General features: G+C 40.8%; 2 protein-coding genes across 3 annotated transcripts; one reads left to right on the top strand and one right to left on the bottom strand.

The window, feature by feature from the left end:
* The first annotated feature begins 3,535 nt into the window (after positions 1–3,535).
* Positions 3,536–4,927, top strand: ghrh (growth hormone releasing hormone). The gene is made up of 3 exons (XM_083771302.1): positions 3,536–4,324; positions 4,525–4,629; positions 4,760–4,927. The coding sequence occupies exons 1-3, from the start codon at positions 4,155–4,157 to the stop codon at positions 4,869–4,871; spliced, it is 387 nt and encodes a 128-aa protein (XP_083627428.1). The 5' UTR covers positions 3,536–4,154; the 3' UTR covers positions 4,872–4,927.
* Positions 4,928–5,138: 211 nt separating this feature from the next.
* On the bottom strand, positions 5,139–16,843 carry rpn2 (ribophorin II). 2 transcript variants are annotated; one of them, XM_083771300.1, is made up of 18 exons: positions 16,761–16,843; positions 16,271–16,458; positions 16,020–16,115; positions 15,671–15,846; positions 15,209–15,284; positions 14,845–14,979; positions 14,207–14,383; positions 12,991–13,109; positions 11,846–11,951; positions 11,333–11,424; positions 11,119–11,233; positions 10,793–10,987; positions 10,592–10,678; positions 10,409–10,504; positions 8,446–8,521; positions 8,018–8,147; positions 6,367–6,457; positions 5,139–5,882 (listed from the first exon to the last, which is right to left on the bottom strand). In XM_083771300.1, exons 1-17 carry the CDS (start codon positions 16,771–16,773, stop codon positions 6,406–6,408), a joined length of 1,929 nt encoding a protein of 642 aa, XP_083627426.1. In that variant the 5' UTR covers positions 16,774–16,843; the 3' UTR covers positions 5,139–5,882; positions 6,367–6,405. The 2 variants fall into 2 exon arrangements, with proteins under 2 accessions (XP_083627426.1, XP_083627427.1); XM_083771301.1 differs by lacking the exon at positions 6,367–6,457.
* Between the last annotated feature and the right edge of the window lie 138 nt (positions 16,844–16,981).

Raw genomic sequence — 16,981 nt, 5'->3', positions numbered from 1 at the left:
ACACTCTGCCGGTCATCAAATTATTGGCTCAGAAATGTGACAAAAACTAAATCTCCATGAATTCAAGGCTTCATGCAGTGTGTTTTTTTGGGGGGGTTTTGGGTGAACTACTCCTTGTGTGTCTTGCTCATTTTAACACAGACTGGCTGGACCGGGTGGCAAATTGGGAACATTTACAATTTCTAAATCTTCCATCTACTGTAGGTGTTCGATTGGGTTGAGATATGGTGACTGTGAAGGCCATAGCATATGATTCACATAATTATCATACTTTATGTGTGTGTGTTTAATTCTGTAGGAAAAAGGTGATCACTCAGAATAACTTGATTTGCATCTAAGGGGACAATTAGAAACCGAAACCACGCCCTACAGCATAAAAGAACCACCAAACCCCGTCACTGTCGGGTGGTGTTAAGCATTCACGCCAGGCTCCACATGCACTCACTCGCTAGGATGACTCATCTGGCCATATCACGACCTATATTCTTTTGCACCACTGATGTGCATTTGTCTTTGCTCGTCATTCTTTCACCCTTAAGCTATAGGCCTATAATTAATTCTATTCAATTTCAATTCAAAGGGCTTTATTGTCATGAGAATATGTTTACATTGCCAAAGCAAATACAAAATACAATCCTATAATTAATGCACAGGGTTTCCAACCCTATTTAATGATGTTTTCCCCATAGATCAAAAGGAGAATGTCATTTTAGTCACTCATCCTATTGAAACTCTCCCTCGCCCCAATAATGAACCATCTTTCAGTCATTTAATATTTTCTCTTTATCCAAAATCAAGGTCAACTGGGCCGGCTCAGCATTTTTGAGGCGTTAGCCCCTCCTGTGGCCAACTTTGTGTGTGTATGTGTGTACCACGGAAATGACTTGATTGGCTGAGCACTGAATGTGATGTATAGTGGAGGAGCATAGGGAGAGATAAGGGTGATTTTGCACTAATTCGTCTAAAAGGGCCAAATTATGTACAAATAGCCCAGGGCATGCTTGAATGATTTAGCTACGGTGCCCGAACCAGCGACCTTCAGGGTCGCCACAGTGGCCAAATCCATATGGCCACCATTACCAATCGGTATAAGGCAAAAATGTCTACAATTTACAATTACAATTTAGGCATTTAGCAGACTCTCTTAATCCAGAGCGACTTACATTAAGCAATAACAAAAACATGGCATACATCACATATACAAAAAGTAGTTATCATGTATAAACTAAGAACGTAACAGTAAATTTTATTATGCTTTAAGTAGCATGCATGTCAAACTAGGGGGTTTTCATGATTCTGAATCCATTCTAAGCATTTGTTTTGCACAAAACAATAATCCTTGGGCTAAATTCGGCAATAGCCATGTGCCCAAATGTGCTGACCTCGTCACATTTGTGATGATGGCTATGGCCATTTTTAGCCCAACGAGTGTTTTTTTTTAATGAAACTAAAGTAAGTGTTCAGATTTCACCTTTCAGGGAGGGGGGAGAGAGAGAGAGAGAGAGAGAGAGAGAGAGAGAGAGAGAGAGAGATAACATGGTGATAACTCAATTCAGTAGCGGAGAGGAGCAATTTAAAGTGTGATGTCATTGGAAATGACAGGTTTGGTAAAGTGACCATGCAGCCTCTGTGATAGGAATATACAGTACAAGTACAGTTCAAGCCATCCTATCACACAGAGAGTCTGAGATGAGAGAGGAGAGCAACAATTTCTGAGAGGACTGCTGGGAAGCTCTAACATCACACCAAGGTACCTTGAACATCTACCAATTCAGACTTTTTAGCAATTCCTGAAGTAAAACTTCAGTACAATTGTTATAACACTCATTTTTAAGTCTAAGCGTTTAACAATTTGAATCAGAATAATATCAGAATGTGAATCAATTTTATAGACAATTATAACCTGTTTGCATTAGGATATGTCCACAAGTTTAATGTGATTTCTCTAATAGATTCATACAAATACAACACAGTAAAGTAAGAAATGCTGATATTGAAACGCAATACACAAATATTCATATTCATCGGATGACAAGTGCACATTAAATTAAGTGTTGTAATGATGACAAAATGTATTGGATATCATTGGCTCCAAACGAATGTAGGATACAGGTCTGTCTGCTGCAACTTTAATACAGACTGCAGAGATATGAGAAGAGGCCAAGCAAGGGAAACTGTGGCTTCAGCGTTTTTCTAATGTAATTTCTACTCTGTCATTTGTTCTGACTGTCCATTCTTCACTAGAACTAGCCGTGATGGAGAAAGCTGTGCTGATGGTCTTTTGTTGCCTTATCAAATCTTTATCAGGCTCCCCTCTCTACCCATCTATTAGGTAAGTCATGACAAAGTATTTGACCAATTAAAACAAACAATAAGCAGGCTATATTCTGAATTGGGAATTTAATGGAATGGGGGGGGGTCCATTTGACGCTGAAATGCTGTGTCTTTTGTTAATTCATCTGCTCCTGAATATGCTGCGATGTTGAAATGCAGAAATATTGGTGATACATAATACGTAGGTAATAGGAAAGATTATGTTTAAAACTTGGACTGCATGCAATTGAGATCAGCCGGTCTCAGAAGAATATATGGATTAATTGAATGATGAATCAAGTGTATCTGATCTAAGACTAGAAGACAGGAACCCTTTTTGGGGTTCAATCTGGGAAGCCCTTTTGGGGTAGTTGTTGTTATGTACAGTAGGATATAGCAACATACATTTTGTCATTCTTGAGGCCTATGTCCAGCTTTGAGGGTTTGTGTAAACACAAACATTGTGCAAACAAATATTGAAGACGAAGGTGAGGACGCATATTGTGATTGGCCAGAATGAGATGATGTATGATGATAAGAGCGCCCCTCACTTCACACGGGTGTGATTTTTGAATCACACCCATTTTTCCAGGAAACTTCAAGATTTTGAAGACATTTTTAGAATTGGCCTCAGGTCTAAATGTTTTAAGATTTCACACCATCACCTACAAAAGGGGTTCTCAACCCATGGGTCGCAACCTCTCTGGGGTCGCCAAATGATTGCGAGACATGGCCAAAGCATTTCTGGGGGTCCCCAGCCCAAAACGTTGAGAACCCCCTGACCTACAAGATGAAATACACTTTAGGTTTCTTGTTGAACCATTTATTAAATGTCAAAGATTAAACATATTGCCTTATTATGGGAAGTGGAAACTTAATTTTCTGTCAAATGTAATTAATATGTTCCCTCTGCTTCATCAAATGCTTAGTGGTGTGGCTGATGAGGGAGCTGAGAGAAATAATTCATAGGTCACAGGCTACTGTGCCCTCTGCTCTTGTTATGCTAAAAGGGTTCAAGATGATTCACCACGTTACATTGACACTGAACATTAAATACACAGTTCCGATGGCAAAGCAGCTGAGCACATTTTGCATTTAAAATGAGGTTCTCACACCTCAAATATAATTTATTGAAATTTATTGACAGCACTCACAACGCCAGACTCACAACAAACATAAATACATACCGGTATTACAATTCACAAGTACATACACACATACATAAATACATTCGTATTCTTTTTTTTTTTACACTTTAAAACAAACCAAGTTCATGTGGACCCGCCCTATTTGGTTTTTTTCTTATATCTTATACATAATACACTTTCAAGTCCTGTATTTACCAGTCTATGACCTTACAAGCCAGCCCTATAGTTATACAAAAAACCTTTTGTTGACCAAAATTTGTCAAGTCTATTCTTAAAAGTATTGACTGAAGGAGCCTGGACCACTTCCTCCGGAAGTTTATTCCATGCTCTGACAGCTCTAAGTGTAAAGAAATTCTTTCTCTTTTCTGAATGACAATTTAGTGGTAAGAGTTTAAGAGAATTCCCTCTCAACTCATACCTGCTGTCCCAAAAATGGACAACAGGCTCGGCTGTAAAGTCATATATCTGGTGAACAAGTTTATAGACCTCGATCATATCTCCTCTGTGCCTCCTGTACACTAACGTTGGTAACTGTAAGTGTCTTAACCTTTCTTCATATGACCTTTCTTTCAACCCTGGTATTAGTTTAGTAGTTTTTTTTAATGTGCTAAAACCAACAAACATTCACATAGCCTACATGTATAGTTTTATTTTTAAGCTTATTGAAATAAATATCCAATTTTGGTCAAGCACATGAATGTAGAACTCTGTCTAGAAAGAAAGAAAGAAAGTTCTGTGTTTACTGTGGCAACACTCAGGTTTGGCCAGAGAGACACTTCCATCCTGATGACATCCTCCATAGAGAATCCAATACAGCTTCTGAAGGAGCACATGACACCTTCAAGACAGCAAGCAGAGCTACGGTCAGCATCACAGTACAGTCTGAGGGTCTGTTTCACAATATAAGTGGGGTTGGATATGAGTGGACAAAAGTCAACAGCAGCAACACTTGTAGTAAAGTAATTATCCAGTGTAGATATTCAGGTGTTCTAACAGTGTTCAAAGAATGGTTTGCAATAAAGAATAACCAACATAAAGTGGTCTTGATCCCTTCCGCTTTTAGGATAGGACGTCATGCCGATGCCATCTTCACCAACAGGTACAGAAAAGTGCTGGGGCAAATCTCTGCTAGGAAGTTCCTTCATACAATTATGGGGAAACGGCTAGAGTAAGTCATAACATTTTGCTGCACAAAAGTATATTTTGCCGTTAATGTTTAAGGGGGGAAACATTTTATGCATCATTAAGGATACCTAAACGAAAACTTGGTATTTTTTACCAACTTTGGTATTTTACAGCGATGAAAGTGAGAGCTATGTGAAGCGGCAGTCAGACATCTATGAAGGAACATATAAAGAAGAAATCCAGAGAAAGCAGAGATATAGCAGATGGAGGGACATCACTAGGTAATTAATACACATTAGAAATGTCAAAACCCACTTGTTGCACACAATATCAAATTGCCTTTATCATCTACTGACCATACATTTGTATATGTCCTAATGAAGAATTCTTTGCTGCTGAGGGCATGGACAGTAGAGGCAGCGGTGTGCCACGGCATTTTTCACAAATACAGTTGCTTTTAAAAAATATATATATGTTCCAGCATTTTGACCAAAAGGAAAAAAGCCTTTGGCTAAAGCAATGACTAATCATTGATTACAATGCCAGACAATATGGGGAAAAAAACCTTTATTTCTTTTCATTAGAAAAACACCTGCTTTCCTGTAATTGCCATCATTTTATTACTCAATTATTTTCTTTTTCAGTGGAATATCCAACTCTTTATATCACAAGAGAATAAACACCTATGCTCTACATGTAATGACATGAACAGGCAAACAATCAACCGGGCACATGTACCTCTCATCTAATGATGAATGTGTCAGGGATGTTATGGCTGGTCGTCGTCAACATTTATCATTACAGCTTTGTCAATTAGTCATCGGCATTCATAATTTCAGCTGAACAACAAATTCACAATGCAAAACTAATTTGTGTCACTTCAGGTGACGTGGGTGTTCAACAAACAGGAAACAGCAATGTACAAAACAAACAAGAGAAGAAATAAACGACAAATAATAGCTCGCTTAGACAATATTGGCATGTTGGACATGGACAACAAGAACAAAACCAGAATCACAGGAAAATGAAGTGCAATGATAGCTTTACAGCCTTCTCAGTAGAGTATCCTGTCTGTGAACATCGGTCTAGTCTCTCAAGACATCATGATATCTTGTTGCCTTTTATGTGGGGGAAATAAAAGACAAAACTGCATTTTTAAATTGTCAATTGGACTCATGAAATATGTTTTCTTTTTCCAACAGTCTGATTCGATGCGTCCTTGAATGACTCCTTGGAAACTAAAATAAGACCTTCAATCAGTGTCTTCAAATTTCTTGCCCTCACTTGCCTGCAATTCTGCAAGAGAAAAAGGAGATCAAAGTGTTATTTATTTGAGAAATGTGAGATTAATAAAATCTTAACACATTACATCATGGTTACGGTTACCACCCGATTACTGCCAAGTCACACAAGGGCAGAGTCATGCATTTCTCTGTACAGCATACAGTGTACAATCACAATAAACAGTGTAACCGGCAAAAATCGAGCGGTTCTCATAATAAATGACTCTTGGGTAATGAACATATACTGTACAACACAAAGCATCACCAACCATGTCCACATCCATGAGTGTTAAAGACTAGAATGGAGGGATTAAGAAGGTGCTGGCATGGACATGACGGGTACGGTTGTGGTGTGATGAGTGAGAGGCAAGCTAGGAGAGGCATCAAATACAATACGTATGAACACTCAGAACTACTGTGAGTGAGCACCACACAGCCATGCATTATGCCGGCCATATGGAGATGCACTAGGATGCAATCCATAAGGATGCCCTTACTTCAACCTGGAAGACCAGCTTTGTTAAGAAATGAAGCCTCTATCGCAGGCTCCTATACTTTGCCAACCTACTACTTTGCTCTGCAGCAATCCTGAAAAAGGAGTAAAGAGAGATGTATAGGAAAGTGTGGAAAGAGGGGTTAAAAGACATAGGCACCAATTGTAAGGAGATTGGGGCTAGATGGACCTTTGAGAAGTGAAGAGCAGATAGACCTCAACATTTATGATAATTACATTTTCCTTCTGTTAAACATGGTTAAATTGACTATTATGAATAAAGATACCAAGGATGGAATACTGACATCACAAGCAATATTACAGGGAATTTCATGGGGACCTGACATTAAAGGGACACTTCACCCTTTTTGCAAAAAAATATATGTTAATGACGTTTAGCTTTAGATCACTAAAGCTTTAGATCACTTTCCTGGGGGTATTTATGTGTGTAATATGTGGTTTTAGTTATTTTAGATTGTAGCAGTGAGCCTGTTGTCTCTGATGTCATGGACACTGGTCTCACTACCTTCCTGGACTACAATTCCCATAATTATTTGGTGCACTGCTCCTCCTTGTGGATAGGGGGAGAGCTGTCTTACTGAGACAACATGTAGTCCAGGAAGGAAGTGAGCCCAGTGTCCATGACAGAGACAACAGGCTCACTGCTATAATCTAAAATATCTAAAACCACATATTACACACATAAAGATCTCCAGGAAAGTGTTCTAAAGCTTCTAAACGTCATTAACATATATTCTTTTGCAAAAAGGGTGAAGTGTCCCTTTAAGGCTGTGCGTTTTACTCTTATTTTATTTTTTTAACATTCTGAAAATGCAAGGTGCCCTGCTCATCTACGATTTTTCAGTGGTGACAGCATTCTACCCAAAGTTTAACATTTATCAACAATCGGCAACCAGATAAAAATAATAGTAGGGCTCAGTGCAGAACAATACCTTGTCACATTGCTGCCATTTCTATAGTGTAAAATGCACAGCTCAATGGTTGATTCAAAACATACATTGTGCTCATGGAAAAACACCTTGAGATGGACACAACCCATTAACTTTAATTTATACATTGCCCACCACCGGAAGTGAGGCACATTTTTCAGTGTCATTTTTGTCAAACTAAAGGTGCAGCTTTGCACTCCTAGTCCTATTAGACGATTCTTAGCTGTGACGTTGCTAAAGAATCCATAGCAACTTTATCCTAGACAAAAAGCACAAGAGGAAATTGGTGAGCAATTAGAGAATAAAGTAGTCAGCCATTGTGTCACTTTAGCCTTTTGAGGGCTCTACATTTTCATGGCTTAGATAAAACCACCCACTCAGGTAATCACTGACGCAGATAGCTGGCACGCTGATCCTCTCTTGGTTCCCAGTAGGCAAGTTTTACAAATGATGGCTCCACTCTTGAAAACAGCCTAGCGTGGCCAAAGGCCTCTGGGGGGGGGATGACGACGACGACACACTACTGAGGCCACACTGTGCAAGTAGACCCTTTAGTTAGTTTAGTACCATCAGAACTACCAAGAGGCCTCAAGGTAACAGAGGCATCTCTCATCTGAAAGAGGCCAGATTTTATTCCTGTGGGTAAAGGGCCCTCTAGAAAATAACTTTTAACCCATGTTGCCTAGGTGTCATCAGGAGCCATACCTCTTGACTGCTTTTTGGGCCAGCATGCGGTTCCCGGCGAGGAAGGTTAGAGTGCCAATGATAGCCAGGTACTTGAGGGTCTGGAACATGTTGAGGTGTGTCCAATAAACATACATCAGGCCCAGCATAGCTGAGACAAGAAAGATAAAAATGTTTAATATACAATCAAATGCTGATGTAGAATATTATAACTGTGTATATTTTTAACTGCATATTTTCTTCATTGTAATATGAATTTGTTTATGTATCATTGAGAAAAAACAACAAAATGATACATTCTAATATTAATTAACAGTAAAATACAGTAGTGGCATGCACAGGCCTACCCATCATAAAAAATACTAATTTTGTACCTTTAATAACAGTAAGACTGATACAAAAAGTGTAATTTCCCCAGTGATATGCATACAACAAAGCTTAACACTAACCGGCATGTCCTATATGGAACAGAACAGAGCTGGGAGTGGCGGTGAAGTTGGAAACATTGGCCCCGAGTTTAAACCACTAGAGACGAGAGGGGAAATAAGACAATGTTATTTGCAAGGCACACGGTCCACAAACAAAAGAACAGAAAATGGTCTTCTGCACAACACAGTGATTAGTCGGTTGTAACAGCCAATACTCATTACTCATTGCTAGTGCTATAAACATACAGCATTGTTAAAAAAATAATAAAAAAAGCTGCATTCATCCATCAAAAAGGTCTCATTCATTGGCCATCAAGGTTTCATTCTGAAAGGCCTTTCTAGGAAAATGAACACAGCTTGCCCACAACAGAATCAAACCACCTTTTCTACAATAACCATTTCAAATATAAACTCAATTCTATAGCACATTCAACCCAAAAAAAGCTAACGTTAAAAAGGAGCCTTGAGCCAATTAATCAGTTAACATAACACCCATAGATCGTTATGACCAACTTAGCTACATTATTCTCCCTTATTTTTTAACGTTCCATGTTCTGATGTCTGTCCGTTTCTCCAGCTCTTCAGTAAATATATTTTCGGGCTTGGATACGATCAGGAGAGAGAACTCATCTGAGCTGATCCAATGTAAACTGATAAATGGGTTCTCTGTCCAGTTTGGATGAAATTGGGGACCCACCAGAAAATATATTTTCTGTTAAATAAACAGAAAAGATATTTTAAATTGAACATGGAAATTGAACAAACACCAAAAAAAACATGGGGGGGGGGGGGGGGGGGGAAGAAACTCCTTTAAACAAAAATGATCACTTACAGCACCTGTAGTTCTAATCATAAAAGTGATGATTGCAAGAAAAACTACTTAAACATGAATTTAAACAAATTGCAGTTATAGCTAAGACACATTAAAACAGGTTGAAATAAGTTACAAAACCTTTTTTTTAAGGCGGACACTATGGGCTCATGCTTCATGTGTGTAAAACTTGTCCGGCTTACATCAAGTTGCATTATGCCCAGCCAATGACCTATGACCTAAACTAAGTTAGCCACCCCTGGTGTTTATATAGTAACTTTATCTATTCACAGCCTTACAGGGCCATACCATCCATCAATGCTTCGGCCATACATCGTCCATTAAAATGAACAGGGACCATTTATCCATTCATGGATTTCATTTGGGGCTTTGTATTTATTCAGAGGAGACCTCTTTTTTTTAAATTAATTTTTATCCCACAATTTTGTAACCCAGTTTTCTTTTCACCCAGTGCCAATTATCTAATCATTCTAATGTAATCCTGGGCGCTACACTTCCTCTGCCAACCTGGGGGGGCAGCGGACTGACCTCATGCCTCCTATGCATGAGGAGTCCGAGCTGCTTCTTTTCACCTGACAGAGGGGAATTTCCCCGGCCGGACGTAGCGTGTGGAAGGGACACGTTATTCAGACCAGTTCCTTTCCCCTTCATCAGGCGCCCCGGCTGGCCAGGGGGAGGTAGTTTTAGAGGCCAGGATTACGGACACGGGGAGAACATGCAAACTCCACACAGAAAGGCCCTATCGCCAACCCCCGCCTCGGGTATGGGCACTGATGACGCGGAGGAGGGAACACACCGCCAGTGCCCACAGCGTCCGAAGCGGGAATCGAACCCAGGACCTTCTAGCTGTGAGGCGACAGCATTACCAACTGTGCCCGACCTTAACAAACTGATCTAACATTTTGGACAAACATAATTGCTCAGTTAATAAGTCACATTTTAATTTCACACCCGATATCAATCTTTTGTCCAAAGGCTCTTTGTGACCAGACTTTGACTAAAACATAAGAATTAAATGAATGTACAGACAGACTTAAGTAATTGGGGCAGATGTGACCTAGACCTCTTTGTAGGAGTGAGTTTGCTCAACTTCAGTGGATCAATTTTTAGTAGCTCTGATTCCAAAAACATAAAAATGCTAAATGTATTCACCAGAACAAGTAGGAGTAGAAGCGGAGAGAGGATGAGAGCAGTGAAGGCGTTGGAAACCACTGTGGGAGGCTTCTTCTCCGGCTCCCTGAACAGATGCTGAAGACACAGTAGGAAATTATCAGCATCCATTCTATCCAATTCAAAACAGTAGTTTACATTTAACCGGGGAGTTGTAGTGGTTACCTGGATATCTGGTTTGGGGATGTAAAGGGTCTTCGGCTGCATGATGGCGGGGGCCTCCTCCTCAAGGAACTTCAGAACAACATCCGCCTTTCAAGGGTAAAAAACAACTCTGTCTTTGATATGACTGTCCAACTGGTCGATGACAAGTTCAAATTAACCTATGGCCCACCCAGCCCACAGCCTCCAGGTCTTGACACTCACCACATTCCACAAAATTGGATTCTCCAGGGTAGCATCCCCAACAATGAGGTGAAGAGAGTAGGTGCCAGACATCGAATCAAACTCGGACTTCCTCTCAGCTGTATCCAGCTCAAACTTGTAAAGGTTCTTACTGTCTGGCTCAGCCACAAACACGACCTCTTGCCCAGTTTTCTGATTATGCAACTTCACAAATGTCTGTGAAAATAAGAAATCAAGAGATTTTGATACGGGCAAATTACAAACTTCATGGTGCCATTTGAATAAACATTTAATTACAAAGGCTGTTAGCGTTTAGCTGCTGGCAGAGATTTCCAACTCTTACAAACCTGGTGAGGCGTTAGCTCTACCCCTGTGTTAACATCAACCAACTGGAAGGACATGGCAAAGTTCTGGTGGCCGTCTGCTGTTAAGGAGCTCTTAGCTTTATTAGGATACTCCACCCTGGGTAAATAAAGAAGAGAACTTGTAGTACTCCACCAATATTGTTCAACACAAAGTCATTATTAAAGAAGGCTTTGTTCATCAACTGTCCTTTCTGACCTGGTGGTCTTTGTGCCGATGCTCTGGTCCTTATCCACGATAGACAGGTCCATATTTGTAATGGCCACCTCGGTGGACACCTTTACTTTCAGCTACAGGTGAAGTTGAACAGAGGAACATAAGGTAGAAATCACACCCGTGAAACATCATCATGCATCATCTCATACTGGCTAATCAGAATGCCTGTTGCCACAAATTTAAGTCATATTTGGCAGACATTTGACATAATTTCTCCATTCATTGTCGATGACAATTAATGTTTGTGTTGTGGACAAAAACTGTATATAGGAAATGGAGGTCAGATCCTGTTCCATGTGAGCATTTCAACAATATGCAAATCCAGTGAAACAGACAAATTGTCCACTGTTGACAGGACACATATTTGTGATCCCACCAACAGACACCAAAGCACAGCATAATTTGCATCATGTGTCTGCAAATGAAATCCAGTGCAATAAATATTTGCCAAATGCAAATAATGCGTAAACCTTTTCAAACTAAAAACGAGCCTACCTCAACATTATTGGCAACCAATCGGGTGTCCCCAGTTACTGCGACAGTGAACTGGTAGTATCCACTGGCTGGTTGGCTCGACATGAAGTTCAGTTCAAAGACACCACTAGAAAGCAAGACGGAATCATATAATGAATGCATGAATACATCCATAAACCACAAGAGTCTCAATTTATTGAGAACAATAGTGCCTCTTCCATAAAATGAGCCAACATCAAGGCAGTTTATTAAAGTAAAACAAATCACACCCGTTTGAAGTGAGGGGCGCTAATATATTAATGTCTAACAAATATGTTTTGAATAAGACCATGGTCCAGTCTCATGCGCACACAAATACAATTGCGGGTTGCGGGCCCCACGGGGTGGGGCTGCCCCCCTCGCCCCCCACCCCTAGAAACAACTATGCCTGTTTAGTACAGTCAAACCAAGCTATACAAACCGGGTCCCATCCCAACCAACACTGGGGTGGCAGAGTATGAAAATCCAATTTTGTTAATTCAACTGAATGTGTGAATGTGTCACTGCTAGTGAGCCACTCAGCACAACATTGAAATTACATGCCGGCCCATAATACACACATTCAGAGTGTTGCGTTTCTCGGCATTGAATACAACAGAGAATTCAACTCGCAGTTGCAGTGACTTATTTTCTTCTCTTCTCTTTATTTTATTTTTTTAATTTATTTTTGGCTTTCGCCTTTATTTTATATGTTTTATGGAGGGACAGACAGTAGGCTGACAAGAAATGGGGAGAGAGATGGGGGGGGGGGGGGGGGTCACTCCCGCTGAGCCACAGCCCAGGCCTTCTCTCTTTATTCTATCATTTCTCCAGGGTCCACAGAGAGTTGTGCCGCGGTCCGGTAGTGGACCACGGTCCGCCTGTTGAGGACCACTGGTCTAACTTGTGTTGATTAGGTGATGTAATGGTGATGTAAAACAAAACGGTGCCAACACAAACATTAAACGCCATTAACAATAAAGACAATATGACGTAATGAGGCACATTATGACGTAAATGTTCCCTTCATTGTCAATGGTGTTTACAAAACAAACATTGAACTAAAGACAAACATTAAACCTGTATATAGACGGCTAGCGCCCCTCAAAAAAGGAAACAATGCAACATTTTTCTCTAGTCATACTTACTCTCTGAGGGTGAAAGGTGCTTGGCCGAGTATGACACTCTTGGAGGCCACAGCATAAGCAGATTCAACCAGCACAGTGGCTGAGGTCAGGGGTTGAGAAAGGACATCGGTAACAAGGAGCTGCGAGTCAGACAAACACCAGCATTATGAGGTGATTAACACTACAGATAGCACAAGGCTATTTTTGTTCGTGTTGTTTGTTTATAGTGTTGTACTACAGTATTTGTATTGGCTTTTTTTGCTGTACAGTGCTGGAAAATGCTGAGAACTTCTGAGCAGTGATAGGGACAAAGAGCTGTTCACTGGCTCTTGATGTCCAACTACCAGTTTAAGAATGCAATACATTTGGTTACACTTATGTGCTTGAAAGGATGAAACTCGACCAAAAGTTACTTAGATTATTGAGCTACACTGGTTGTCAATTTGACCTATGTACGACTGTTGATTCCCAAAAGATCTGTTGTTAATGTGCGGTGTGTATAGCAGCATCTGTAATAGTCAGGCTTCTGCGTGGGTCGGAACGCGTTGGGAAGGAAGAAGGGGGTAGGGGGTAAGAGCTCTCTGGTTGGCTGTTCAGCTTGAGAGAACTAGTTCAGAAAGTGAGTGTGTGGAGAGAGGGTATTAAGAGACTTTCAGCCACTTCACAGACAATTATTTTATGGAAGCCACTCATTTCTGACAAAAGAACGTCACGATTGATGACGGACATGATTTAGTTGGTTGATATAGCTCCTGTAGCAAGGTTTGTGCGAGAGAGCTCACTCAACAAAACACAAATGCACTCACTTCTGGCAAAGGAACTTCATTGTTAATGTCAATGTTGTATATGAACAAAACTCACTTGTACCCTGCCTACTGCAGGAGTGTTTAGCAACTCAAACAGCTACAGGGGTAGGCTATAATGCTATTCATTGATGCAGGCACACAACAGTGTAATCAAATTATTGTTACGTCTGTGCAGGAGCAACTTTCAACACCTTTTAACACCGACGTCTCTGTGCACTGCAGGAACAACTTTCAACACCTTTTAAACACTGACGTCTCTCAGTCTAATCTCCTTTTGACATTTATCTCGCGTGTTGGAACTAAAAGAAGAAAAACGATTTAACTGAGGTGTCGTTTAATGCAAGCTTTCGGTCAGAGAACTTCTTCAAAGATATACAAAGCTATAGATATTACTTCATGGTTCTGGTATTTTAAGACCCCTCTAGATTTACCTGCAAGGTTGGTTGACTGTGTGAAACTGTGGCTGGGCCCTGAGCAGTGACAATAACTGGTACATGGAAGCGGTTGTTGGAGAGGGCAGCAGCAGCACTTGCCACACTGAAAGCCTCAGCCAGTGAGTCCCAGGACTTCTTGCTAAAGATGGAGTTCACCAGCTGAATGACCTGGTCCTGTGGGGAAAACATATCTACCGTCATCACCACAACTGAGCCTGGATTGTACTCTTAAAGAACCATAATAACGATGTAATGTCGATGTTTATTCACAGCTTCCAGCTAATATTGTACGTAAACATAGACCTAGTTTTATTCAAATTATTCCAAATGTTCAATAGTGATTCCTCAATGTCATGGTTGAGCATGGAGAAATTCGAACTCATAGAGGATCTTCCATCTGATATTCTGTATAATGGAATGAAATAATTCACTCACTCCAAATCCGTTTGGGCAACATGGTTCCCTGTCCCCTAAAACTCCTTTATGGGGAAATAGATCTATTCCTATTCTATACCAGAAATTAGAATAGACACTTTGTATCTTGGCCTAAACAGGGTATTACAGTTTCAACTCAGGTCCGTTTGACTAAAGCCCTGTTTTCAATATTAGAGGGTTAAAGTGGTTAATGATTATACCTCCTTTAGGGGGGGCTCCATATCCACATGGTCAGACAGAGAATATGCAGCAGTCACAAACAGGGCAGTTGCCTCAAGTCCCTCTTCAAACTGGAGGTAGACGCCACCCAGATCATCCAAACGAGCTGTCAGGTCCTGAGTTGGGGTGGGGGTGTCAGTCAAATATAAAATTCAGTCAACACAATAAAATAATATTAATAATAGAAAAAAAAAGTAAAGAGCTCAGCTAAAGTATACAGCCATCACTAACATTCAGTAATTGGGACAGCTCTGATTTAGACTGAGAGCATCTCATGCACATCACACACAACTAAGAGTGCTTTGGTCAGAACCACAACACCAGCTGGGACAGATGGTAGCTCACCTCAATCTCCTCCAGTATTCCGCCGAGCTCTGCCTGCTGCGAGAGGCGGGCTGCTGTCTGCAGGGCTATGGTTATGCTGTCCAGAGAGACCATAACATAATATTACATTATCAAAACAAATAACTTTGCCAACACTGTCCATTGTGACCAATCTCAGTGCAGGTGGGATTGGACGAAGTTAACTGACCTGTACTATATATATTTTTTTTTAAGATATTCTTTTGCGGCTTACGCCTTTTTTATTGATTTTTGAAGGGACAGACAGTAGGCTGACAGGAAACGGGAGAGAGATGGGGGGATGACATGCAGTAAAGGACGTGTCGGGTCCGGGAGTCGAACCCGCGGCACACTGCGACTGGATTACCAGTCCGGTGCCCAGACCGTTACGCTACGGCCTGGGCCATGACCTGTACTATTACCGTGTACGCTCTAGCCAGTGTGTACGAGCTACAAAGTACTCACGCCATGACATTGTCCTCCTTGTTGATGCGAGCTGCCAGGGCACCAACTGCTTCCTGAGATGCCAGCGGAAGCCCCAATGAGCTGAGTGCACTCACAGCCCGATGGATCTGAGTCACGGTCGAGTCCTCGCTAACTGCCGCCAGGAGAATGTCACGGGTTTCATTGGACACGGGTATCTTTGGAAGTAAACAGCACGATGCATGCATGTTCATAATAGGTTGCCAGCCACAATATGAATCACAGGTCTAAACATCGGTTTAGACAGTATAGCCATCGAACGGCACAGGATTATTTGTTTTTTTACAGAATCAAATAAGACTATCAGCTAAAAGTATTTGAATTTCTTTACCTCACATCCTGATAGGGCTTGACTGGCCTCAGCAGCGAAGAAGACAGAATCAAGACTCATGGGGTCAAGTTGGGACTTAAGGAACTGGCATGCCTCCTGCAGAGACAAAAACACACAAGTCATAGACATAGTATGATACAGTGATACCAATGACAACTATTATTTATGTAAGGTGAGGTACAGATTACTATGCATACATATGCAAAGCTTGAACTCAAAATGAGAATATCTACATTCTACAATCCTCTTACACTTTGATCAGGAACAGTTATCCCAAGCTTGCTCAGTCCAACAATAGAGTAGTACGCGGACTCTAGGTCTGTGAAAGGTTGACTCAATAGGTTCTGCAGTCTCCCCACATCCGACAGTGACAGGTAATGGGATGGTGTGAGAGCCTGGGCTCCAACAGCCAGGCTGACAAGAAACAACACTAGCAATCCTGAGGACAGACATACCATCATTTAAAAAGTTGTGCATTTATCATCATAAACATGTATTAAAACGGTTGCACACAACCTGCATTTTCTTTTGGTTAAACACCAACCGAATTCATGAATCTATTCATTCATTGAATTAGCACAGCAGGCTTTAGCCAACTAGCTACTATAAATTAGAGCGCGGCACATCCTGTGTAGTCTTTCCATTATTAATTAAAATGGCCATTCGATCATATTACATATTGTAACAAATAACTACACAAATCTGACATTACAATCATAGTTTGTAAATAAATGTACTTACTAGAATGAGCCATGTCTTGCAGGTCTTAATGCAGCGTCACCAAAAACCGACACTACTTCCTCTATTTTAGAAAGCGTGCTGTCAAAAGGCACCAAATATCCGGTTGGTCGTTTCTTGTTTTCAAAATAAATGTATCGGTTAATACATTTTTCCACATAAAACATATAGGCCTAATACACAATTACCTTGTCTCTATTCAATGAGTATTTCCCCCCCCCCCC

The sequence above is a fragment of the Protomyctophum parallelum genome (assembly GCF_964188405.1).
Source record: "Protomyctophum parallelum genome assembly, chromosome: 8".
Lineage (NCBI taxonomy): Eukaryota > Metazoa > Chordata > Actinopteri > Myctophiformes > Myctophidae > Protomyctophum > Protomyctophum parallelum.
This window is presented reverse-complemented; position numbering and strand designations above follow the sequence as displayed.

Excerpts from the sequence above, each read along its gene's own strand:
- ghrh (XM_083771302.1), top strand. The coding sequence starts at position 4,155 with ATGAATGTAGAACTCTGTCTAGAAAGAAAGAAAGAAAGTTCTGTGTTT. Across the intron at positions 4,325-4,524 it reads AGACAGCAAGCAGAGCTACG|GATAGGACGTCATGCCGATG; the intron begins GTCAGCATCACA and ends TTCCGCTTTTAG. Across the intron at positions 4,630-4,759 it reads ATTATGGGGAAACGGCTAGA|CGATGAAAGTGAGAGCTATG; the intron begins GTAAGTCATAAC and ends GGTATTTTACAG.
- rpn2 (XM_083771300.1), bottom strand. Across the intron at positions 13,110-14,206 it reads ACAGTCAACCAACCTTGCAG|CTCCTTGTTACCGATGTCCT; the intron begins GTAAATCTAGAG and ends TCTGACTCGCAG. Across the intron at positions 8,522-10,408 it reads TTCTACTCCTACTTGTTCTG|TGGTTTAAACTCGGGGCCAA; the intron begins GTGAATACATTT and ends TCTCGTCTCTAG.